The 20854-nt window shown below is 44.6% G+C and overlaps 1 protein-coding gene across 4 annotated transcripts in view; it reads right to left on the bottom strand.

Annotated features, from left to right (window-relative positions):
* arhgap32b (Rho GTPase activating protein 32b) overlaps positions 1-20854 on the bottom strand; it is a 110899-nt gene that overhangs the window by 12820 nt on the left and 77225 nt on the right. For 2 of the 4 annotated variants that reach the window (XM_080483045.1, XM_080483047.1), the window contains 7 exons: positions 20692-20829; positions 18413-18505; positions 17144-17266; positions 15893-15970; positions 12632-12713; positions 10333-10383; positions 8541-8615 (listed from right to left, as the gene is read on the bottom strand). In XM_080483045.1, coding sequence (XP_080339171.1) covers positions 8541-8615; positions 10333-10383; positions 12632-12713; positions 15893-15970; positions 17144-17266; positions 18413-18505; positions 20692-20829 — 640 coding nt within the window. Of the gene's footprint in view, positions 1-5049; positions 5100-8540; positions 8616-10332; positions 10384-12631; positions 12714-15892; positions 15971-17143; positions 17267-18412; positions 18506-20691; positions 20830-20854 lie in introns of those variants that run through there. The other 2 variants (XM_080483046.1, XM_080483048.1) reach the window with 2 other exon arrangements.

The following is a 20854-nucleotide window of genomic DNA, read 5'->3' as shown; positions in this document are numbered from 1 at the left end:
GAAACGTGTAAAGGCTATGCAGAGAATCGAACAATGGTTTTAGCGGGAAACAATGGAGCTGCTGCACTTGATCCAAAATCCGTTGGTAGGAATTCCAGTCGGCGCCGGGTGGGATGACAGTAGCAGGGTTGGTTTACTGGAGCTGCCTGGAGTCTCAAATACTTTAGACCTCCATCTTCTAAAGGAGGTAGTACCAGAACAAACCATCTTTCCTTCAGAGATTCACTTTAAAACATTGCAATGTAGCTTCCATCATTACCCTGTAAAGAGGTAAAACTACCCTGTAAAGAGGTAAAACTACACTGTAAAGAGGTAAAGCTACCCTGTGAAGAGGTAAAACTACATTGTAAAGAGGTAACACTACACTGTAAAGTGGTAAAACTACCCTGTGAAGAGGTAAAACTACATTGTAAAGAGGTAAAACTACACTGTAAAGAGGTAAACCTACCCTGTAAAGAGGTAAACCTACCCTGTAAGGTGGTAAACCTACCCTGTAAAGAGGTAAAACTACACTGTAAAGAAGTAAAACTACACTGTAAAGAGGTAAAACATAAAGAAGTAAAACTAAACTGTAAAGAAGTAAAACTACACTGTAAAGAAGTAAAACTACCCTGTAAAGATGTAAAACTACACTGTAAAGAAGTAAAACTACACTGTAAAGAGGTAAAACTACACTGTAAAGAGGTAAAACTATCTTGTAAAGCACGAGCAGCTTCAAACCCAAACCACGAAGAACTACTGCTGATGTTTATATTTTAATCTCACATGTTCACACTGAATTACGCAGCGCAGTGTTGTAATACGTCATAAAGTCCCACGTTACTGTACTCACGATACAGTAATCCATTACTTTAATGTCAACAGTCACAACCAGCTTCAGCATTACTTTTGTTGTCAGCATTAGGACTTTAGGTAAATAACTGTTTGTGGTTTATTTCAGGAGTTAATAAAAATGCATCTTCCTCCTCTAACATCCAGATCATAGAGCATCTTCCTCCTCTAACATCCAGATCATAGAGCATCTTCCTCCTCCAACATCCAGATTATAGAGCATCTTCCTCCACTAACTGATGTAACTTCAAGTGAAAACAAATCAGAATAATATTCCAGGTTTTACTGAACTGGTAAAAGAAGAGAATCACTAATTAATGTGATTATTTGATAATAAAGAACTTTTCAGTTTTGATGTTCATCCCTCTTGTTCTATTGTTTGTATTTCAGGAAGTGTTTCTTCCAGCTGATGCTGATCGCCGTCGCAGTCTGAGGCCATGACTTCACATGAACATTACTTTTATTAATAAGAAGAGACGTGCAGAAGCTCCTCCAGCAGACCTTCTGGAATCAGAGGCCGACTAATGAGAAGCTGCCAAACACTCACAGGAAGGGAAACATCAGGCGGCGCAGCTAATTGGACGTCCGCCGAGGACTTTTAGAGCACAAACATCAGGAGCGGAGTAAAACTAATGAGCTGACGGGAGGGGGAAGTTAATCTGGAGCTGAATTAATAATCCAGTGTTCACTGGAACAATGCACTGAGTTGGAGAAGCAGATTCACTCCTATAAATCAGAACCAGGTCAAAATAATCCATACAGAACCACATGGGGTGGTTACAGGATTAACTGTTAAGACAGGAAGTGGCTTGGCTTGACTTCCTGTCTCACTTTAACTTCTTCTCAAACACCTTTCCGAGAGTAAAACGTCTTCAATAGGACGGCGGCTGTCTCGTTTCACTGGTGCTACAAGTAGCATTAGCATCAAAGCTAACCGATGGGAAAAAAGCCAAACATGCTGAAAAGCTGCAGAAAGTTTACATCCTGAGAAGACGCCACGTTGTCCCCACGGTAACGTGAAGGTAGACAGACAGGGTTTAATGTCTTTCAAGTACAAATTCCAAGTTGTAAATGGAAGACATGAGTCACTTCAACGAGCAGCAGGCGGCCAATAAGACGCCTCCATCTTTTACTGCAGTCATGTTAACCTCATTCAGACGGATAACAACGGGAATTCTTCTTGTATCATGAAGATATCAAAACCATCCATGTTTATTCATACGAGGGGGCCGTAGAAGTTGTCTTGTGTTTGGAGGTAAAAATCTCATCCTTATTCAAGGGTTTGCCCAAGGACTCTTGGTCATATGATCTGGACAAACAGAGAATGGAACCAGGAGCTGGTCCAACATCATGGAAACACAGATAATGAGAAGATTTAACTTTGGCTTTTAAAGCTTCACCCCCCCCCCCCCAGCAGCACATCGCTTCTCCATGCCGGCAGCTGCTGCTGCCCCTCCGGGCTGAATTCCTCACAGGAACGCTGAGGCAGCTTTGTTTACCGACTGTGGAGGCATGACAGGAAAAGGCTTTGGGTCTCATGTCAGAGGACGGAGGAGGGACTCTGGTGTTGGAGGCCTATTGAGTCATGGAGGAGAGGAGCGCGATGACTCTGCTGCATGGAGGCATTCTGCAGCGGCATGGAACCGATGGAGGCTCAGACCTTTCTGTGACCGTCGGGCAGAGCCGGAGGCACTTGGGGGGAATTTTCCACAAATTTAGGAGACTTTTAAAAAATAGAACAGGACAGAGAGAGACTGCCTGACGCTCATGCTGTTTGATTCACGTTGCAGGTCTGACGTTCCCCAGCCGAATAAACGGTGTTTCATAAAAGCGCCTCTGAAGAGATGCAGATGATTTCACAGCAGCCAGATAAAGAATTTAAAGCTCTGCAATAGTGTTAAAGCCTTGAATCCGCAGAGGAAAACGGTTTCCAAAACAGCTGAAACATCATCCTACACATCCGAGACGAAAACGTCGCCGTTCACATGAAACCACCGACAACGCTGTAGTACTTCTACCAGGCCTGTAGAGGCGCTGTGACGCGGAAAGACAGAGAGTGTCATCGGGGGGTTAGCCAATCTCTCCTTCATAGTTGAGAAACGTCAGGACGTCCAGTACTCGAGTCAGAAAGTGAGACTCCTCCTCCTCCTCCTCCTCCTCCTCCTCCTCCTCCTCCTCCTCCTCCTCCTCCTCCTCCAGAGAGGAAAGAACGTCTCGAGGACGAAGCCTCCAGCAGCCGAGCTCCGGGAGACGGAGGACGACGAAATAATATTTACTCTGCTTATCAAACTGGCAGGGGGAGACGCTGTGCCTACACCATTCATCCGGCTCGTGTGTGTGTGTGTGTGTGTGTGTGTGTGTGTGTGTGTGTGTGTGTGTGTGTGTGTGTGGTCCCGCCTGGTATTTACACCACATGGTAGAGCAGCACGAGGACGGCGGTCAGCATCGAGCTGCAGGAGTGTGAACGCTCAACGGCAAAACCCAAAATATGAAACGTTAAAACACACACACACACACAGACACACACACACACACACACACACACACACACACACACACACACACACACACACACACACACACACACACACACACACACAGTGTGTGAGTCCAGTGTAAACAGAGTCCGTCACAATGACCCGCTGACATCAGAGCACCAGTCGCAGCAGGGCGCCGCCGCCGCCGCCGGAGACTTGATAGACTTTTACTGCGTCTTCATTTACAACTGATCCCAATCAGTGGAAGAGAAACAGCTGAGATAAACACCAAGACTGCAGTTAAAGTTTAACTCTGCTGAAGCAACGTCACGGCTCAACTTCACCGACTGTGACTCACAGTGTAACTACTTTATTTATTATTCAGTTAATCTACTTAAAACATAAAGTAGTGAGATTACATGTCAGCACTCAGTTCAGACACAGTAGCAATGTCCTTTAACAGAAATGTGTTCTTCTTCTCTTTATGACACTTTCTGTCAATCATTCTGAACTCTTTATGCTCGTGACTTTCTGAGAAGAACCTGGAATTCGTCTCTTATCTCTGATTGGTGAAGGTCTGGAGGCGCCGGCGTCTCTCACTCACATTCAAACCTTGAAGAAGAACTAAAGCAGCGTTTCATCCTGCTCACATCTCAGATTAAACTGTTGTTTTTCATCAAACTGCAGGGTTTCCTATCAAAGAGCCCGCTGACTGTATGTTAATGGTGTTTGGAGAATCAAACTCCTTTTGGTCACCTGGATGCTGTTTTTATTTACATTTTACTTACTGTCATTATTTAAGTTTTACTTTATTCACCGTGTTTAGTTAAAACCATACAGACACCAGTCAAACCATCAGAGATTAGATGCTTTTATCACAGAGATAAGAATCTATTTATTTATCTATTTCTGTGTTTATACACTTGTATTTTGTATGTTTTTATAGTTTTTATGTACTGCACATTTGGATTTTAGTCTTGTTTTCATGCTGTTCAGTTTCTTTGAACGAGTGATGTATGTAATTGTGATTTGATGGATGTGAAGACATTTGTGTGGATGTGTGTAACATAAAGCGCTATCCAAATGAACTGTGAATGATTATACAGCCACTATAGCAAGAAAATGTCCTTAAAATAGCTTTGTTCCATCTTTATAGACATAGTGCAAACATTTTTGCATGCAGCTTTTTATGTCTTATTGAATTTCATAGAAAACTTCAGTTTGAGGTAAATTCATATTCGTCTGATATTTTCCATCATTTTGTCTGGCCTAGGGATATTTTATAATTTACAAATGGGACGTCACATCGTGTAGTCCGGCAGTTGATTCCACTGATAATTTCAAATGAATTGGGTGAAAAAAATAGAACATTTTGGGAGCCAAAGGAGCCGAGTCGTTTAGTGATCCGAGCCAAAAGACCCGAATCTCCCGAGGCCCTGAACTTCCCACCGCAGCCTGAGACTCACATGTCAGCCTGGGCTGAGCCTTCAGGTCTTTATGTACCTTCACCCGGATCCCAACCGGACACGAAGTTAACTTGGATTTTCACAACTTCCTGAAGAGATTTTAGCTGAAAAACTGATTTTAGACAAACCCCAGATTGTGATTATCAATAATTGATTAAACACGAGAGAGAGGATGTAAAAAGAACAACTATTTAAACTGTAGGGTTATTCAAGTTTCTTTCTCCAGTCCTCACAGTAAAATGTAGGTACATGGAGTATAAATCAGAGTTTCTTACCTCTGATCCATAACACTGGGAACCGGCTGGAAATGACTTCATACAAGAAAATACAAAGAGTCCAAAGTACAACTCGTCTTTTCCTTCCGCTGGCTGAGCTGAAGAGCGAGCGGAACTCTGCCGGGAGAGACGAGGACGGTCCGGGGAGGGCAAAGAGAGCAGTGGAGTCCGTGTAGCGGGAGAGAGGCAGCCGCTGATCCGCTCTCAGAGCTCTGACAGCCGGTCTGCTCCGCGTCAGCGCTCCGTGATGCGTTCAGGAGAACTCGGACAAACGGGCTCCACAGCGGAGCCTCCGCACACTCTGCGCCTCTCCGAACATCCCGCAACTGCCGAGTAAAGCCTGCAGCTTCTGTGTTGGTTCAACAAGGCTACATCCCACCAACATAACTTAAAACCAACAAAAAAACTCAACATATTAAACAATTTAGTCTCTTAAATGATCCTATCCAAAAGGGGAACTGGAAAGTCTGAATGCACCTGAAGTAACCACGGAGAGCGCTTTTACTGGGTTTATTCATCTGGGAACTGGGAATTCCCACTTCATGCATTCACATGACAATAATGAATGGTCCAAGCTTCACCACTTCAAGTAATAACAAATTCCAACATGTACAATTTGCTTTACACTGATTTTAACATGAATGTATTGCAAATTAATTCATCGTTTTTACTTAATCCAACTCAAGATTCGGTTCCGTATAAAAACACGTGACTCAACGAAATACTTTATAATGGTCCGTTTACTTTTCTTAAGGGAAAAAATAAATAACTAAATAAAAGTCAGTTTAATGAAGCTTTTAGTCCATAAGCCACAGAAAATTGAGAAAAATAGGAAGAATTCTCCAGATCTTTGTGTGTTTTGGTATTTCGAAGCATCTTAGTTTATTTACCTTCACTAGACTGAAATGAGGAAACGTTGAACTAATTAATCCAACAAAAATATCTGTTCACTTATGTTATCAAAGCAGCAGGGTTTGTATTATCTTTGCTCAGAATAAACTGAAATCAGAAAAAAAAAAACCTCCAAAACTAGAAACTCTAAACGTCACGATTTCCAATAGCCAAGTTCAAGAAGAACTTGAGGACAACATCTGAGCCAAGAGGGACAAACAATCCATTTGATATCGGAGACAGGCAGCCTCTCTGTTGTATTGTGTGTAACGTTAAGTACTTCACTTGTATTTGTGGAACCCTGGACATAGAGGAACTCTGCTGATGTTCTCCCTCTATCTGACTGGAAGTAGCTTCACAAACGACTTCCTGCTCCTGTTTTCACTTCTCTCAGCTCAACGCTGTTGCCGACCTTCACGACGACCGTCGGACTGATTCAGCTGAACGGCAGCAGCCTGGTGTTGACACTAAGCCAGCCCCCGCCTCCGAGTCCCCCCCCCCCCACAAACCCCAAGCACCCCCGAGACCTTTATCTGATTGATTCATTAGCGGGCTGAGTCGCTCTGAACAGACGTGTTGAGTCAAAACAAAGTCAGACTAATTTGTTGTGGGTCCAGAGTCACAAGACTCCTGCTGCATGTGGTCGCTCCAAGCTAACGGCAATTATACACACACACACACACACGCGCGCACACACGTGCGCACACACGCATCTCTGAGCGATCAGAAGGAAAAGAAAAGAAGTTTTACTTATGTACTGTGTAGTTCCATTACCTTTTCCTCCACTACAACACAGTGAGGTGTTTATTTTAATTTTAATAGCAGCTTGAAGCCCCAAAACCTCCTCTGACTGTATGTCTCCACTCCCCCCCCCCCCCCCCCCCCCCCCCCCCGCTCAGATTGTTTTAAACCTAGAAGAGTATCACCCCCCCCCAGTACTAGACTATGACATATGAGGTGATTCTACCTCATTGGACAGTTTGAATAACAGTACAGTATTCGGGGGTCTGTGGCCTGTGGCTCTTTACACTTTATTGTATTTTAAGACTTTTCCACCAAGTACGTGGCTGCATGTTATTTCTTCAGGCGACACAGCAAGTAAAGTAAAAGCGCATCTTACAGAATACTGAAGTGATACTTCAGTCAGCAATACAAACAAACAATTAAAAAATCATGCAGTTCATCCTGTTTTCTGTAATAAAGGATGTAACGTTGACAATAACAGAAGTTACACCCGAGTGATTCAGGCCACACAGAGTTTTGTGGGATGAGGTTTCCTGCAGCTGCTGCTTTGCATGAGTTTAAATCATCATCCTCCTCCTCCTCCTCCTCATCATCCTCCACTATGAAACAAACGTCCCTTCCTGCTGCTCGCGCTGTAAAGTAACTTGCTGCCGATAGTACTAGAGTATTTTCCTGTTCATCTCACTGCAGTGGCTCGATTTACGGCACATCTGGGCCCGACCCGTGTTCGGTGTCGTGTTGGTCCTGCAGCCTCGGCTCGACCCTTCACACGGGGGGGGGGGGGGGGGGGTCACACTTTCATAATTTCAGCGCAGCAGGAAATGACAGGAGATCCTCAGCAAGCGGAGAGTCGTCCACTTTCCCTTCCAGCTGTCTCGGCTCATGTGTTCACAGCTGCCCAGATCGCCGGTCCCCAGACATCTGGGCCAGAGGCTGGCGGGTCCGACTCTCATCAATTATCTAAGGTTTACAGCTTTTTATTTCCACAGGAGAGAAGAGGAGTTTCCACCACCGTCACCCTGAGCAGAGCGAGCATGTTTTTCCACTGCTGTGCGGCTCCCGGCAGGAATGTGCTCTTTCGGTCACCATGGAGAGGCAGACACAGATTCTTACTGTTGCAGGACAAAGCTTAACGCTCAATGGATAGGGTTTACAGCCCCCCCCCCCCATTGTAAAAGGATTAAATAAATCAAGGCCTGGTGGAGACCGAGCGCGGCTGCAGTCCCGCCGCCGCCTTTCAAGTGGCGACCCAACAGACACACAAACACGGCTGGGCCTCGGCCAGACACCGGCGGCGCTGCATTATCCCGGATCACCCTGAACGCATCGTCGTGTTCCCCCCAAGAGCCTGGACAGAGGAGCCCGGAGGCCCCCGAGGGGTCCGAGTCTTCTCAGCTCAGATCCGGACCGAGCTGCTTCTATTCACACCCTCCAAAACTCAGCAGCTCTTATCCTTTATTTAAAACCAACAATGACAAAAACAAGCTGAGGACAGATGGAGGAAGTAAAGAGCGAACAGAGGAGAAGGTGGAGGTATTTTTATCACTGGGTTTTATGTGACAGTCAGAACAGGGGGTCAGACATACGACCACCAACACGTCTGACCGTAACACCCCTGGTTTCATGTAAGTGAGAGAAGAAGAAGACGCAGGCGTTAATCTGCCCTCGGAGGGAGGAGGAGACAGGATCGAGTGGGTTAAAGGTCACAGAGGAAAAAAAAAACTGGTCTGAAGCAGCGGAGAAGGACGCAGGAATCAAACGCATCACTCAGAGGGAGGAGGAGGAGGAGGAGGAGGGAGGGGGGGGGGGGGGCGGTTAGTGGAAGAGGAAGAGTTTTTCATTTGGTTCGGTTCTACCTGAGCTCAGGTTGTAGTGGTTTAGCGGGTCGGCCACCCATGCACTGTCCTGCATTACACTCTCCATCTCCAAGTCTGCATGCATCCAGGGAAGATGTGGGCGGACGGATGGACGGATGATGGACGGATGGATGGACGGATGAATGGAGGCATGAGAGAGGCAGCAGAGGGAGAGAAGCACTTCAAGTTAAACAACAGAGAAACTCTTCCACACAACCCTCAAAGCTTTCACACACTGAGGTGAAACCAAGGAGACGACTTCCTGGTGCAAACGTCAAAAATTCAAGTTCTCCTCATTGTCGCGAGGAAAAGAAGAATTTAACATCATCCAGCGACCTCTGACTGTCCTCCTGCAGGAGCCCAGGTCGTTTCCAGTCTCAAGTGGAAGCTGGACGTTTGAGGATCATCTAAAGACACACAGTCGATAAGTCGATTCATTCGTGGTTCGACTTGTCAAATAAATTCTGTGTGACGGAGGAAGAAGAGGAAAACTCCCCCAGTGTGTGAAGGCTTTGAGAAAACAATAAACTGCTTTATGATGAAACCAAAAAACAAGATAAACAAGGAAACATTGAATGAAAGTTTTCATGAAGCAGATAAATGTTCTTACATGAGAAATCTTTAAAGTCATGATCCGTTAGGGTTCCAGGAAATTCAAGCCATTTCTCACGGTGTAACTTTTAGGACTGGGACTTTAATTCACTTCCATCGTGTTTTATTTTTTACACTCGTCGTCAATGTAGCTGAGAACCTTCCTTTTCAGTTCATACTGATCATACCCACCATGTTTCCTGTGCTCAGACTTATATCCGCTTATTAATGGAAACAGAATGTTGAATTTCGTTTCACTGAGTTTAATTGACTTTAATAATTCAATGTGGACAAACTTCCAGTAGATTATGCAAATTTCTGTGTGTTTGACTTGTTGAGAATAATAATCAACCAATATCAAGAAACAAACTATGAAATCATGACATTATGGCTCCTAAATGAAGTGATTTAATTATAAAATACAAAAACTACAATGAGGAAAACCTCTATGTAATGTTCACAAGTTTAAATTGTGTTTTGCAACTCGGAACAAATTTTATTATTTGATATTTATTGATGAGAAACGTCTGGGCTAATTAATGAAGTTGTAATTAAACAGTGATCAGGTACAAATGTATTTGTCGGACTTCCCAGTCACTCAGCAGCAGATCAGATCTACTGGTGACAATCAGTGTAGAAGTTACTGTTCACTGCGCCGCACAGCGTTAAGCCTGGTTGCTCAGTCGAGCTTTAACTCCTCACCTTGCTGGACGGAGGAAAACCGCAGGGGGTCTGATGGTTAATGGTTAAAAATCATAGAGGAGGTGAAAAACACCTTTTTTTTTTTTTTTTTTTTTTAAATTGCAGCTACGCTGGAGAGTTCTGAGACTTCTGGAATCTGGAGGACCACGGCTTTAAATGTGAGGTCAGAGTTGGTGTTGATCGGAGTGTGCAGGTGTGGGGGTGTGGAGGTGTGCAGGTGTAGAGGTGTGCAGGTGTGGATGTGTGCAGGTGTAGAGGTGTGGGGGTGTGCAGGTGTGGAGGTGTGGATGTGTGCAGGTGTGGAGGTGTGGATGTGTGCAGGTGTGGAGGTGTGGATGTGTGCAGGTGTGGAGGTGTGGATGTGTGCAGGTGTAGAGGTGTGCAGGTGTGGAGGTGTGGATGTGTGCAGGTGTAGAGGTGTGGGGGTGTGCAGGTGTGAGGGTGTGCAGGTGTGCGGGTGCTGCAGCAGGCAGGTGGAGGTGTGTATACCAACACGCACAGGGGGGGAAGAGACTCCAAGAAGCAGGCTGCAGGCCAGAGCAGGGGGAGGCTGAGGCAGAACAGCAAATGCAAAAAAAAATTGACAGAACATCATGACACGTGCCAACAGGGGGGCGGGGTTAATGAGAGCACATCACATACATTCACAGGCTCTTTAAACGGCATTCCACTGAGTGAGGCGGGCGAGTTAATCTGCAGGGATTAACACATTATTCTATTATTGTGAAGAGAAGAGAAGACGGCACTGCTGCTGTCCTGCAGGATTCAGATTCAGGATTCAGACTCTCACTGCTGCAGGGTTTGGTTGGTCGGTCAGTTTGTTGCGGTTCATTGGTGAAGAACAAGAAGAATCGTTCTGCTTTAGTTTGACTTCCAGCATCGTTCAGGCGAAACCAAGCAAACCTCAGAATGAGGAAGACCGAGGGAGAACCTCACCTTCAACACAGAGTTTTGATTCTATTGAGAAGTTCATGATATTAATGTGACACAAAGTGCCAGGATACAAAGTTGCTTTTCTCTGTTGTAGTAATTTTATTTTGTAGTTAATACAAATAAATAAATAAATAAATAAATGCTGGATATTGTGTAAATATCGATGAAGAGAGTGGAACTATGGAGGAACATAAAGATCGGAGCTGCTTCCAGGACGTGAGAGATGGATTTGAAGATTCAGGTCCCACAGCGGCTCGGCCTCCACCTCACTGATCCCTCCTCCACCACTGGCCCTGCCTCCACCACTGGTCCCTCCTCCTCCTCACTGACCCCTCCTCCACCACACTGGTCCCGCCTCCACCTCACTGATCCCTCCTCCACCACTGGGCCCGCCTCCACCACTGGCCCCGCCTCCACATTCACTGACCCCACCTCCACCTCACTGGCCCCGCCTCCACCTCACTGATCCCGCCTCCACCTCACTGCTCCGGGTACGAGCTGCTGCGCCGCTCTGGAGCGAGGAGCTCCTCCATGCAGAGCGTCGCGATGGATCCTGCCAGGGTTTCTTATGCACATTTTGTCTTTGACGCTCTGGAGGGCGAGCTCAAGAGCTTAACCGTTTGCTCTGGATTAGCAGAGTTCTTTCCCGCAGGATTTGCATAGTGCTGAGTCATCGTGACGCGATTAGCAGTGGATGATGTGTCAGAGTTATGAGCTTCATTCACGGTGACATTAAGTGAGGATTCATTATCTTTACATGGGTGAGGATGAGTTCTAACTCTCCTGTAGAGCAGCTGGGGGCTCTGACGGGGCTCCGGAGGTTCGATCTCATTCATTAAGTGGAGTGTCGTGGACGTGTGAAAATATTTACACTGAAATCCACAGAAAAGGGTCACGTCTAGGCCTCGAGTTACCGTCCTGTGGGTCTGAGCTGCAGGTGATTCGGTCCTCAGAGGAGGAGACGCTCCACCTGGAGGCGGTAAATGACTCCACCTCCTCTAATCTGGACGCCGACCTCATCTCACTCAGGGCGGACAAATATCAAACCAGAGGAACCAAACCTGCCCACCGAAGGCTCCAATATGAAAAGGAACTTTAACTCAATAAAAGAATCTTTATTTACTGAGACGTGAGCTGAAGGAAGCTTCTCTCATGAGCAAATAAATTGACATTCTGGTCTGCTGGTTCTTTCATTTAATCACTAATGGTACATTTAGATTTTATTTCTAATGTTTAATGTCGAGCTGGATTAACCCTTAATATCTTACTAGCCAGCCGAGTTAATAATCCTGGGGTCTGATTTTAGCTTAACTTCCTGTTTCCTGGATGTGTTGATAAATAGAACCGACATTAGACGACATAATGAAAAGAGTAAAACTACATGGATTTTTTATGATTAAAGCAGCTGCTGTCTTTAGTTTGATGTTCAACGTTTGAGAGAGAATTTAAAAAGCAGATCTCAATATTCACGCACGCACGCACGCACACACACACCCACACACACACACACACACTCTGCCTGAAGACTGAAGCGTCTCCGTCACACTTTAATGAGCCTCACAAACAAAATCTGCATCACCTTGATCCAAATATCACAACACATCCCAGCGTCTGACCGTGAAATCTGCTCTGTGTCCTGAGACTAAAAACCGTGGAGGAAGATGTTAATGTGAATCCTGTGAAGGCAGAGACCATCCTGGGGTGTGACCCCCCCCACAAACACACACACGTGCAATAACCCCCTCAGATTGAATTTCTCCCTGAAAGCGTCACTTCAAACCGTGAAAGTTTTGACAGGAGGAAGAGGAGGAGGAAGAGGAAGAGGAAGAGGAAGAGGAAGAGGAAGAGGAAGAGGAGGGGGGTACCTGGTTTTGGCACAGAGTTGGTCATGGACTGCGGCACTTTATCATTTATGAGCTCCACACACTCGCTGGGAAAGAAGCCAACCTGGAGAGAAGAAGAACGAAACGTTAGTCTGTGAAGTCTGGAGACAGAGACCAGGTTCAGTCTGGATGGAGGGATGAGTGGATGGATGGAGGGAGGGATGGATGGAGGGATGGAGGGATGGATGGAGGGATGAGTGGATGGAGGGATGAGTGGATGGATGGAGGGATGGATGGAGGGAGGGATGGATGGAGGGATGAGTGGATGGAGGGATGAGTGGATGGAGGGGGGGATGGATGGAGGGAGGGATGGATGAGTGAGGTTGGTTTATAATGGGTACAAAGCTGAACATGGACTGAACCATATAGAAAGTTTGAGGCAGCAGCTGTTGAATCTTTAAACAAGAAAACACGACAGACTGACGACAATCAGCTGCACAAGTTTCTTTCTACCTTTAGGGAACATTGAGAACGTTTCCTTCTACCTTTAGTGAACATTGAGAACGTTTCCTTCTACCTTTAGTGAACATTGAGAACGTTTCCTTCTACCTTTAGTGAACACTGAGAACGTTTCCTTCTACCTTTAGTGAACATTAAGAACGTTTCCTTCTGTCTTTAGTGAACATTGAGAACGTTTCTTTCAACCTTTAGTGAACATTGAGAACGTTTCTTTCAACCTTTAGTGAACATTGAGAACGTTTCCTTCTACCTTTAGTGAACATTGAGAACGTTTCTTTCAACCTTTAGTGAACACTGAGAACGTTTCCTTCTACCTTTAGTGAACATTGAGAACTTTTCCTTCTACCTTTAGTGAACATTGAGAACGTTTCCTTCAACCTTTAGTGAACACTGAGAACGTTTCCTTCTACCTTTAGTGAACATTGAGAACGTTTCTTTCAACCTTTAGTGAACATTGAGAACGTTTCTTTCAACCTTTAGTGAACATTGAGAACGTTTCCTTCTACCTTTAGTGAACATTGAGAACGTTTCCTTCTACCTTTAGTGAACATTGAGAACGTTTCCTTCTGCCTTTAGTGAACATTAAGAACGTTTCCTTCTGTCTTTAGTGAACATTGAGAACGTTTCCTTCTGCCTTTAGTGAACATTGAGAACGTTTCCTGACACACCAAAACCAGTTTCTGTGTGTCTTTTTATTTTTATTTTTAGCCCTTACTAATCGTCCCGAACTTTAAGAGTATTCAGGGAATAAAAAACAGATATTATCCTCCCTATGTTCATATTGAAATACACTTTTTAAGTTATGAATGTAATGCCTTAAATTAGTATTAAGTTATATAATGAGTTATTTATGAAGTGAAATGAGATAATCGAATGATTAAATGATGCAACAGAATATCTAAGTGAATAACTTGATATAAAGTTAGTATGAGATAAAACTATGATACATCAGGACATATGAATATATTGTTTATAATACCAAAATGAAGACTTTTCTTTTTAGCCCAGTTTTCATGGAAATGTGTTTTAAAGCATTTTATCAGGTTTTACATTTATGACAGGAGATCAGTAAACATATTTCTATGAATTCTTTTCTTCTAATTCAGGCACGAGTTGTTACTCTTAAAAAATAGTTTTAATCTGTTCTTGATTTAAGCTTTTAACACTCTTTCCTGTGTTTCTTCATAATAAAGTCCAGGCAGTGATATGTGCCCCATGTTATCTAAAAAAAAAGAAGAAAAAAAAAAAGGGTTATCTAAATAAAGTTTAATCAATCATGGTTCTGTGAACTTTGTATTTATCATTAAATGAATTAAAAAGACAGAAAAAGTCAATATTTTGAATTTATTCAGTCAAAGACCAGTAGAAACCAGTAGAACCAGACTGGAGGAGTTGCTGCTGTTTAAACATGAACATGTTTGACTTCCTGTCCACTGTCCTGCTGCAGGATTCACATATTGTGTTTATTAATATTTGCTCTACTGGCTTTAATCCAGATCTTTCCAGAGGCTGAGGACTTCTCAGGTTTCCTCTCAGTAGTTGAAGCTACTGGCCTGAGTTCAGTGGAACCATCTGCTCTCTGTTTACGGACAAACTCAACATTTGTCCAACAAAACCTGATTTACGATCTGGAGCCAGAGACGCTCTCAATAACTGATGTGACATCAGAGAACATCAGCTTATAGAGCATCTTCCTCCTCTAACATCAGATTATAGAGCATCTTCCTCCCCAACATCAGATTATAGAGCATCGCCCCCTTAAACACCAGTTTATAGAGCATCTTCCTCCTCTAACATCAGATTATAGAGCATCTTCCTCCGCTAACATCAGATTATAGAGCACCCTCCTCCCCAAACATCAGATTATAGAGCATCTTCCTCCTCTAACATCAGATTATAGAGCATCTTCCTCCTTAAACATCAGATTATAGAGCATCTCCCCATCTAACATCAGTTTATAGAGCATCTTCCTCCTTAAACATCAGCTTATAGAGCATATTCCTCCTCTAACATCAGAGTATAGAGCATCTCCCCCTTAAACATCAGATTATAGAGCATCTTCCTCCTTAAAAATCTGATTATAGAGCATCTTCCTCCTCTAACATCAGAGTATAGAGCATCTTCCCCCTTAAACATCAGCTTATAGAGCATCTTCCTCCTTAAACATCAGATTATAGAGCATCCCCAGCTAATGCTAAAGCTACCACAGCTATGTGCACATTAATACGTCCTAATTGAAATACATTACATTAAATGTAATATACAAGTTCATTTTTACTATGACTTGTATGGATTCAAGTACCTGGAACCAGGAATGAAGTACCAGTACTATTTCTCCCTGATTCACATGCAGACCCAGACGGGTTTACTAAAGAACCTGAAAGAGTTAAGAGAGGAAAACCACGGCCGTCTCATTGCCTGGAGTGAAGCCATCCAGCCACGGCCGCGTGGAGGATAAAGTAAGAAGATCTGGAAAATAGAATAAAAAGTCTCCAACAGGCTCGGAGAACTCGGGCGTAAGTTTTCGCACGGCGTGACGCAGGATGATGCAGCCTGGAGTCGTGCTGCTGCGGCCAATCAGAGTGAAGGAAAGACAAAAACTCCTGGACAGTGTTGTTGTTAGTGGCTCCAGATAAACATTACATACACACCACTTTAGAGCCCACTCTGTTATTACATTGTGTGTGTGTGTGTGTGTGTGTGTGTGTGTGTGTGTGTGTGTGTGTGTGTGTGTGTGTGTGTGTGTGTGTGTGTGTGTGTGTGTGTGTGTGTGTGTGTGTGTACCTGGAAGCCGTGCTTGCCTCTCCACCAGGTGGTGTCTTCTTTCGGAGGCATGTCGATCACCGACACGATGTCACCGACCTGCACGTCAGTTTAAAACCTTATTTCACAGCGATAATCAAACTAAACGACATTAATACTTCAACAAAACTTTCTTCAATCTGTCGACATTCATCCATTTGTTTTTAAACTTTTGCTGGACGGCAGCAGGTCAACGAAAAGTCTGTGATAAAGCCTCTTAAATTCTATTTTCTCTTTGTTTGGGTTCAGTAATTATTTGGTTTGATATAATAAATAAACTTCTATTGAATAAGAAACGACTCCCAGAACCATCATTCACCTGACTTACAAAGCAGCACTTCCTGAATGGAGCCCAGAGGACAAAGAGGAGGACCTGAGGCTGAAACTATCCAGTTTGTTTTTACTTTATTTTTAATACTTGAACACTCGTCTTGTTGTGACTTGGTGAGAGCAGACGTCTCCACCAGTGTTTGGCTTCACCGTCACCATTTGGTAAATGACGAAGGAAGTCCACAGCTCTTCCCTTTTTCTAACTGAATTTTGTTTTATATGGACTCAAGAACAAAAGAGTTTTGTAAAAGTTAAAAGTACAAATTAACTTTTGTACTTAGGTAATCATAAAACATTTAAAGGAAAAATAGATGTCTTATATACCAGAGTTTTTGTTTTTTTTCCATCTTCATGAAGCATTTGTTGATATATGCAAGTTATAATCCAGAAAAAACACTAAACATGTCGACAAATGTTCACATACTTAATGTAATATTTGTAATTGTAATCCTCTGTCAGTGTGGAAACAGCAGCTCAATCATGAGCACCGACACACGACATGATTCTACTGTTGATAGTTTTCAGTCCAAACTGTTTTTGTTTTTTTTCCAATGGCCACTTGTTGATCAAACGTCACCGACTGAACGACAAACTGCTTTTATACTACAAGAGTCTTTTTAAAGAAATCCAACAGGTCGACCTGTCAGGCTCCTGCAGTTGTTTTCAGCTTTGAATCAGTTTAACAATGTTGGAACTGGTTCATTTCCAGATCTGATGGACTTTGAAGTAAAAACACACGGAACTAAGAGGGCCCAGTCACTTTAGTATTTTCCGATGTGTGACAGTCTTTAGTTTCGCTGCTGGAGACTCGTTCTGAAGAAGAACCCCCCTGCAGGGACCCAGTTTGTCATAAAAACACAGAGACTCTTCATGTGGTGAAGCGGCACAGAGGCGTGGCGTTACCTCGAAGGACAGCTCGTCGGAGGCCTGGGCGATGTAGCGCTTGATGACGTGAGCGGCGGCGATGGCCGGCACGTTGATGGACGACTCCTCGTGGACCAGCAGATGATTCCCCTTGTTGTCAACCTGAAAACACACACATCCACGTCGTTGTCCACAGTGTGCAGGACGACACACACCATCGCTCTGCATCAGAGGCTAAACCCCGACCGACCTTCACAACCTGTGGAGCTCGGGTGGAACCTGACGTTACCTGAAGCTGACTGAAGTGGTACAGAAGAGGAATCTCAGCGAATGATCGGATACGAGACGTCCGGCAGTAGAACTGCAGACGAGTGTTTCAACAATAATCCACTAACGTGTGAGTCTCTTAGAGGAAAGTAGGCCGAGCTGAAGTCTGTAGTCAGAGTTCATTTCTCTGTTTTCTCGTCGTCGCTGCAGCACTTCTGCAGCCTGTCATCGTCGGTTCTAAAGACGCGTCTCTCTGTTCCTTCAATAACACGGTGTGTGTGTGTGTGTGTGTGGTTATCAGACTGTTAAGATGTGAACACTGCAAGAACTACACAATGCAATGTAATATCTTTTAAAAGTACCTCAGATTTTTCTTGCAGACTAAACATCTTTTTTACCTTCCCCAACAAAAGTTGGCTGAGAAGGTTGTTTTCGTCTGCGTGCATTTATTTATTTATTGGTTTGTACGTATTTTAACAACTTTACGCAAAAACCTTAAACCTGAATTGCATGAAATCTTCAGGGAGGATTTGTCATCACCCACGGTCCAACCCATTACATTTTGGAAGCTTAGCGGCTAATTGTTTCAGAATAAATTACAAAAATTCGGAAAAAAAATGTCCCACACAAAGCGGATGAGAGGCGCCTCATGGAGGAACTCAAAGGAGATCAGCGTCTGTTGCCATGGAGACGCCCCGGAGCTCGCAGCTAATACCTCGGTTTGGCAAGTATCCAGAAACACCGGTGTGAGCGCAGTGACTTATCTGTGTATCTCCACTCAGCTTCAGTGACGTTGCTACCTGACAGGCTAGTTAGCATTGATATAAGCTAATGGCTAACATGCTAGAGATGCTAACTCGGTTCCACAAACAAATGTAGCGTTGGCGAAGGATCTGCGTTCTACCGAGTGTAGCTCTAGTTTATATAACGTTTTTCATCAGTGAGCCAGTTTATCTAACAGGAAGTGTCCTTTATGGCAGGAAGCTGAGCGATGTGGCGGGGTGACGGAGGTTTCTGTGACGTGCGGCGGAGCAGGGTTACCTCCATCCATGTGAGAGCAGGCCCACAGTTGATCTTGTTGTCAGCGATGGCCGAGAGCCGCGAGAGGTAAGCCAACAACATCTGTGAAACTGACTGAGAGGGAGGAACCGGAGGGAGAGAGAGCGGTTAGAATCACAGTAATACAACAACAAGATCATTTTATATTACATTACAATCAGCTCTTACTAGTTATTCTATGGTAACGTTCAAACGCAACATATTATAGTCTGTCCTCTCTGTCTCTGGCTTGTTTCAGGTTTTAAAAAGTGTGTTGCTCCAAGCAGCCAATCAGAAATCAAACCCTATATAGTGTCATCGGGGGTTTAGCCAATCCCAATCAAGGTAGGCCCTCCCTTTGACTCCTCCCACAATTAGGCAGCTCTGCTCTGGCACATGGCACCACGAGAGGAAGTACTTCCTCCTCTTCCCAAGATGGGCATGTGTGGGCGGAGCCAGTCCAGCTCACACAGACACAGCAGATTCTGAATGCAGCTCCTACGATCCAATATTCTAATGGAGGAAAATCAAGGAGGAGCTAGAAACTTAGAATACTGAAGGTTTCTGGACCGACCAGATGTGTTGGAAAGCTGGATAATATGACCCCTTTAAGGTGCAGTGTATTATTTGTTTCACAATTTAATGGAACAATTCAAGAACGATCCCATGTCCACAGGTTCCTCAGCACAGTGTGTGTGTCTCCTACACTTGAGGTCTTAATGTCGCATTAAAAAAAAAAATAAATTATGTGGACAGATGTTCATGCCTCTTTTCATAGAAAAGACGGAATATAAAAAACCTCCAACAGATCTACACCGAGTTTCACTCTGCTGTTAAAATCTGTCATTTCCTTTAAAGTTTCCCTCAAACCGAGTTAATAAAGACTCTTAAAGTTCTGCTTGTTTTAGTTTGTCGGAGGACAAAAGCAGCTATAACGACGCAGCCTTGTGGCAGACAACCACACTTAGTGACATTTGCAGCTCTGACTTCACATTATTGCGGGATTTAATTTAATTTTACAGCTTGTGGTGCCACTAATGAGCTGCTCGGGGGAGCAGGCGGGAGCTGTGCAATCCGAACCTCGCCGCTCGGCGTTGTGGGCTTCAAACTGAGCCCAGCAGAGAAGACAAAGGGCCGAGAGTCTGGTGAAACTGCTGCATGAAAGCAAACTGCCGGCAGCTTTGTGAGGACATTATTCTGAAAGCGTCCGTCCAAACAATACGGGCCTCAGTGACCAACTGGTTGAACCAGTTTGGTTTGATAACCTCGCATTCTTCTTGCTGCCACGGCCTCGGCTGGCTCACAATATATTCGAGGGGAGGACGGCTGATCGGGGCCCAGATAAGGAGAAAAACACCCTCATATCAGATGTTGAAGCAGGAGGAGTCGCTTTACTGTGGAGGACTGATTCCTTATTGTCTGGTACTTTGAGAGATTAGGACCAAACACCATCACTGATTTTCATTAAGGAGCCTACTAAAGGCCGGTTCATCCTCCATAAGAACAAGAAGAAAGTTCAGCACTTCGGCGTCCCGCTGAACAAAATGACGTCATTTTCTTCGGGAAGCTTCGTCTGGCAGAAGAAATTTGGTTCAGTTGTTCCAACCATCCGGACCGAAGTCGGTGCTGCACGGCCGAAACTTCTGCACCGTCGTGTGCTACGCATGTGAGTTCCAGCTTGCTAATGACTATCAGTCATATTTTAATCATGTTTAGCTTGTAACCTCACTACTATATGAGCCCCGCAACTCATTAACAAGTCAGAGGGCGAAATTACGTGATGCACCTGAACGCATCACTCAGCCCCTGCAGTTTAACCCAGACCAACATGGCGGCTCAGACAAAAACTTTATTACTGAAACAGTTCAGATAAATTTATTTCTGAAAACATTGGAAGCGAGAAATAAGCTGCAGTTGAAAAGTTAAAACGCCGTTTCACAGTATGAGGGGGCGTGGCCTGCCGTGAGGGGGCGTGGCCACTGAGTTTGACAGCTTCTTCGCGGAGTCTGAACTCTCCTGCTGAAAAGGCATTTTTTTTCAGCAGCTGGCTGACGTCACAGCCCGACTTTTCTTCTTGTTCTTGTGGGTTCTAATGGGTTCTAATGGGAGGATGCAGGGGCCTTAAGAGTGAGACAAATGTCAGCAAGGACTGACGATAATACAACATCGTACACCTCCATCATGGCTAGAACTGCTCTGATCAGTGTGGAATCGACTCCAGCTGAAATCAGGTCGATGCCCCGCAGTGGGGGATTCGAGCTGCAGGCGTTGCGGGGTTTCACCTCGGTCTGGTCGCTCAGACTGTCCAGCCTCGGCAGCTCGGGCAGCTGGGAGAAGCGCCGGTCGTAGATGCAGAGGTGCAGGTGCTTGTCCAGGACGCGGAAATCCTCATAGCTGCGCTTCACGATCCAACTCCGACCCTGACAAACACACAAACACACGATG

This window comes from Lipophrys pholis (genome assembly GCF_963383615.2).
Source record: "Lipophrys pholis genome assembly, chromosome: 16".
Taxonomy (NCBI): Eukaryota; Metazoa; Chordata; class Actinopteri; order Blenniiformes; family Blenniidae; genus Lipophrys; species Lipophrys pholis.
Note: the sequence above shows the minus strand (reverse complement) of the source record. Positions and strands in the feature narration are given on the sequence as shown.